Source organism: Phocoena phocoena, chromosome 15 (assembly GCF_963924675.1).
Source record: "Phocoena phocoena chromosome 15, mPhoPho1.1, whole genome shotgun sequence".
Taxonomy (NCBI): Eukaryota; Metazoa; Chordata; class Mammalia; order Artiodactyla; family Phocoenidae; genus Phocoena; species Phocoena phocoena.
The window spans coordinates 15660283-15666282 of record NC_089233.1 but is presented as its reverse complement, the minus strand read 5'-3'; the positions used below and the strand labels follow the sequence as shown (position 1 = coordinate 15666282).

The 6000-nt window shown below is 46.8% G+C and overlaps 1 protein-coding gene across 1 annotated transcript in view; it reads right to left on the bottom strand.

The window, feature by feature from the left end:
* Window positions 1-272: 272 nt before the first annotated feature.
* BCL7C (BAF chromatin remodeling complex subunit BCL7C) overlaps window positions 273-6000 on the bottom strand; it is a 32562-nt gene continuing 26834 nt past the window's right edge. Inside the window, exon 6 of the mRNA XM_065891821.1 lies at window positions 273-473. Within this exon, the coding sequence (XP_065747893.1) occupies window positions 273-473 (201 nt within the window). The remainder of the gene's footprint in view (window positions 474-6000) is intronic.

Genomic DNA, 6000 nt, shown 5'->3' with positions numbered 1-6000 from the left:
GCGTCCTCAGGCGCTCGATGTGGTACGATTGTGCCCGAAGCCCTTCCCACACTTGGGGAGTCGTCGAGCCCGCTCTGAGCCGGTGTCAGTGGCGAGCCAGACGGGTGCTATGGCCTTAGGTTCGGGTCAGGCTGGGGCCACTCGCCCCCGATGATCCCGCGGTGGCTGTGGAGCTGGGAAGCTCTCTGCACCCTCGGGGGGCACGGGTGGGTGGCTGGATCTTGGGGCGGCCAAGGGAAGCCTAAGGGCCTCGCCTTGCCTGGGGAGCCAGCTCACCTCCCCTTCCCCTGGGGGGTCGTCCTCGGTGCCCTCGGGGCCTTGCTTCCTCCCACGGGAGCTCTGGGGTCCTGAGGCACCGCAGAACTGGGCCGGGCGTTTGTCCGGAGGCCCCTCCTGGGAAGGAGCCGCCTGAGGGGCTCTGTTTTCAGGCCTTTCTCGTGGAGGGCTCTCCTGGTCATCCTCACTCCTGAATCCTGCAGTGAAGAAAGAAGAAGCTGTAGTGTTTTCTCTTCTCCTCAACCCAGCCAAGACCAGGAAGACCCTGCCTTGGGAGTTCTAAACGGGGCAACTTGGTGGAAAGTCTTTGTAAACGATGTATTTCTGACAGCGGGCAGAGGTGGAGGCTGGGCCCTGTGGGAGCTCAGTTTCTGAAATTTAATAGAGCCAGGCAGCTCTACACTTATTTGCAGTGTGATTTCAGGCAAGTTACATAACCTCTTACAAAGTCTTAGTTTGTTCAGCTATCGGGTGGGGATAATAGGGCAGCATCACGGTAGCTACAGACTGTCAGGAAGGCAGGGCACAGCAGCAATATGTTAAATTGGAAAGATCAATATAAACCTGTGATGGGGACTTCCCTGGCGGTCCAGTGACTAGCACTCCACACTTTCACTGCCGAAGGCCCCGGTTAGTCCTTGGTTGGGGAACTAAGATCCCACAAGCTGCCCCGCACAGCAAAAAACAAAAACAAAACAAACAAAACCCAAAAAACCTGTACCTGAAAGAACACTTCTTTCTCCCAGGTGAGGTCCGGTACCCCGCTACTAACTCTCATGTATACCCCTAATGCCCAGATGTTGGTATCATATTATTTACCATTAAAATAACCAGGAGTCCTAGGAGGGTAGTGGATTCCATTTCTTGATACAAGAAAAATCAGGATGGGTCTACAAGCCACCTGTTGAGGCCAGAAAGCAAGGATATTTTCAAGGATGTCAGGGGCAGTGTTACAAAGAGAAAGACACTCAGTAAATGCACGGCCACTGTCCAACCCGTAACGATTTGAGCACCCTAAAAAATATGATGATCGTTATGCTTAAGGGAAATATCTGGGAAAGGCTGTGAGACCCTAAGCTACCCCAAAGTATAGTTAATATCAAGTCTTCAAAAACGTAGTTGTACTACCTTTCTTAGATAAAGAAAGGTGATGAGAAGAGATATGTATAATCTTGGTGCTTTTTATAAGTAGGAGAGTGTTAATATATGGAAATTTTGTTTCTTCTATTCTTCCTCTATTTATAAGGCATAAATATGAACTCATTTCTATCTGTGCAAGGAGAAAAGAATAGACCCAGGGAACTGTGAGTCCAGTGACCCTGGAAGAGCAGGGTTACCATGACTGGACAGCACTGATGGATACATATAGTAACCAGGTAGGAAATTTCAACGCTCTATTCCTATAGGATGATATACCCATTTGTCCTGATGAGAACTAACTTAAACACACTGTCTCATTTCCTAAGAGAGGACACGCGAAGGAGCTTTAAAAAATACCGATCTACAGGTCTCATCAAAAAGATCCCTGGATTCTATGATAAGCGATTAACATTCAGGCTATCTAAAGAACTCCCACAATATAAAAACAATAAAACAAACAACCCGACTGAAAAATGGGCAAAAAACTTGAAAAGACACTTCTCGAAAGAACATACACAAACTGACCAGCAAGCATATGAAAAGATGCTCAACATCACTAATTATTAGTAAAATGCAAATCAAAACCACGAGATGCCACCTCACACTCATTAGGATGGCTACTATTAAAAAAAAAAAAAAACAGAAAATAAATGTTGGTGAGGATGTGGAGAAATTGAAACCCTTGTTCACTGTTGGTGGAAATGTAAAATGGTGCCGCTGCTATGGAAAATAGTATGGTGGGCCCTCAAAAAAGATCCAGCAATTCCACTGCTACTGGGTATATATCCAAACGAATTGAAAGCAGAGTCTCAAAAAACATATTTGAACACCCCTGTTTATAGCAGCATTATTCACAATAGTCAAGGGATAGAAACAACAGATGGATGGATAAACAAAATGTGGTATATACATGCAGTGGAATATCATTCAGCCTTGAAAAGGAAGGAAATCCTATCTGACACATGAATTAGCATAGGTCCGTACTTCTGGCCATTTCTCATGCCGGACATAGTCAACAGCCAAAACGCACTGCTCGACGTTCTGTCCACCGTGAGGACTTTTCTCCACCACTGTCCTCCAGGTTCACCCAGCTGGCGGGCGGGGGCTGTAGCTGTCCACTGTCAGGTCATAACGGCCTATCAGCCAGACCCATCTGTAAACAGGCTTGAGTCTTCATCAGTCAGCTGGGTGTAAGGGACACCCCAGAAAGTCATAGCCAGTGACTGAGGGAGAGAAGACCATGCAACAGGAGCCACCTGGTCCTGTAAATGGCTCGCACCTTCTGGACCTTTCCAAGCCTGGTCTCTTATATCAAGTTATGATAGATTGCTGCTGTGCACAGCCAACCTCGTGGTTGGGTTGGTCAGACGACACCCCATTCACGATGAGAAGCTCAGGTTGCATGGTCACCTGATGTTACCTTGTTAGGTGGTCGGTTCCTACCAAGTCCCAATAGCAAGCCAGAGACTGTTGCTGAAAAGCCGAAGAGTTATCTATAGAAAAGAGCCTACACTTATCAAGAGTCCTATGAGTCTGTGCTTTGATTCTGCTTTTGGTGCTTGCTGGAGTATCACTGGCTCTGGGGGATCACAAATACCAAGAGATAGGGCAGCTGTAATGCAGCCTGAACATGTCACAGAGCCTCCTCTTGCTCCTGTCCCTACTCAAAACTGGCACCTCCCAGGTGACTCTATCGATGAGATACACTGCCTCCAAAATCCAAATAGGCCTACCAAGCACTGGGCCTCTTTTAGGGGGAGTAGGTTGTATGAGGAGCAACTTGTCTTTCACCTTGGAGGAGATACCTTTTCATACTCTAGGCCACTGCATCTCCAGAAACTTCACGGAATCTTTAGTGGGGCTTATCTCCCACTTTCTAGTTTGCATATGTCTTATTAGGGCAATTAAAGTACTTGTTACTTGCTGCCCATCAGATCCAGTAATGTTGTCAATATAGTGGACCAGTGTGGTGTTTTGTGGGATGTTAATGATTAAGATCTTTGCAGACTCTATTACGGCAGAGCCCTGAGGCCACCTGAAGTTACATGGTGGCCTTGCCAGCTAAAAACGAAACTGCTCTGGTGGACCTTGCATACTGGTATGGAAGAAAAACCAAGTTGATAGCTGCATACCAAATACCAGGGGAGAGGTACTAAATTTGGGACAGCAGCTGCATTTGGAAGTGTCACCTGATTAAGTTCATGAAGGTCCACCGTCATTTTCCATCTGACTCCTGCACAGGAGAGACTGGTGGGTTAAATGGGTATGTGATAGGTCTCACTACCCCTGCTTCTTTCAATTCTTTGGCATGAATCTCTGCACTTCTCCCAGGGATGTGGTATTTTTACTGGTTTGCTGTCTTTGTAGGAAGTGGGACTTTCACTTAGCCCTCCTTGCCATATTGGTCCCCAGTGTGTGGGTCAGAGACCCTATGTGGGGATTCTGCCACTAAGACAGTTTTCAATTTATTGCCTCTCAGCTCCAAATTCAGGCTCTAGTATCTGCTCTGAGATACTGGACTGAACTGTTAATGCGTTTCTCCTGGCAGTTAAGCTTTGTCAGTAGAGGGCGCTAGAGGGACATTGAAAGAGGAAGGGGATGCTTTTCCTGGCTCTGGTCCTGTCGAGGTTTGGTTTTTTTCTTGCGCTTGCTGCAGTTTTGCAGGGGCACATCCAGTGGTTCCCTGCCTTAGATGCGTGTGAGTGAGGAGTCCTCTGAGGAGCTCGCAGCCCGCAACTTGCAACCACCTTGCCGCACCCTCTCTACTCCCACGTGGTCACCACAGACCCCAGACCACAAGCTGACTTTGCAGTGAGTGGACTCTTGACGCTTCAGACTTCTTTTGCACCTCACGAGGCTTTCTCTAGCACTGATCTCCGGCAGAGCAAGCTTTCTCCAGCACTTGACTTTGGTAGCAGTCTGGTTTTCTCCAGCACTCTGCTCTTAGCGAGTGCACCTTCTCTAACGACAACAGTGCTTGATTCTTGGTGCGGCTTTCTCCAGCACTGGGCTCTCCCTGATTATACATCTGGCTCTTGACTGTACAATGGTATGACTTTATAGAGTGCTTGATCCCTGTACTGGCAAAGCTCTCTCCAGCACTGGGTTCCTGTACGGAACACTTCCTACAATCTTGGTTCCAGCAGTGCTGGAACCCCATGAGGGCAAATTTCATGCATGACATGAAATTTCATGCATGACACCCCAGAGGGCAAATTTCCAGGAAGTCCCATTGGTGAGGCAGTCAGCGACTTCTCTGCCATGCCCTTTCAAGTGAAGTCTGGATCTCAGCCTGGTGGGAGAGGACTCTTCCTTGGGCTCTCTATCTCAGTCCTAGAGAGAGTAGCTGATCTTAACACCTCTGTTTCTGTATTCTTTAGAATTGTCTTTAGCTCTAATTAGCCGATTCCCTATTATTCCAATCCCCTGTTAATAATTGTTTATGTTAAACTTTCCCATTGTGGCTTCTCTCTCCTGGTTAGACCTTGATTGATATAATAATTGGTACTGGGATGGTCCCAGGAGAAAGACTCACAAAGATGGGATTTTGCAATGATATGGTCATACCCTTGAGTTTGAGCACAGTGCGGAGCTCCTAACCAATGGGAAATGGGATGCTAGCAATCCACGGTATGCAGTGGCATCACAGTTAATCAAACTGTTGCCTGTGGTTGATTGTGATGAGATGCCAACTGAAGCTCATGCCTTGGGAGCCCAACTGGCTGCTGCCCTTGACTCCTACAGCAGTAGTACTAACTCAGACCTGTGGTGTAGGATGGATTCTTTGCAGTGCACTTGGGTGATTACAGAGAGAAAACGACAAACTCGGGTCTCTTCACTTCCAGCACAAGTCACAATCTGAGAACCAGGATACTTACACGACAGTCCTAAAACTATCTTTTAATTATGTAGACCCAGGGCCGATATTGCTAAAAGTCAAACACAAAATTTAATTGTGTAAGTTGATGATTTATAAGGACAGTTGAATTCACACTCTTATCAAATCTGTCATGGGAAAACTAGGGTATCAATCAGGAAAGGATAAGGTCCAGAAATTCGGAAGGGTGCATCTGGTTGGAATCAGATGAAGCAGACAATAGTGGACTCCCAAGTCATTCTGAGTCTCCTTTGCCGGTGGAAGTAGCTTGCTCTTCTGTGTTTGATGAGACTCGCTGTTCTCTGTCTGAAGACCCTGTGAAAACCTCACCTGGGGCAAATGCCTTGAAAGGGGGTGCTCATTCCACTCAAAATTCACCACAACTACCCTGTTGCCTCTAAGCCTTTAACAAGGCTCAAGTCCCAACACATTTCAGGAAGACAGGTACACACCATGATCCAGGAAGAAACAGCTTACACATCAAAAGAATAGCAATACATTGCTAATATGTTGGCAGAAACCTAAGGAGTGTGTGAGAATGGATTCTAAGGGTGTTAGACCAATGAGGGTAGAGTATAACACTAGATAGGGCCACATTCACTTATATGGGTGTATTTACTAAAGATCCCAGATTTAATGTGCTAGCTCACACACCTGAAGTTGGCACTGAGAAGTTATTTGGTTAGCTTACTGAAATTTAGTGAAGT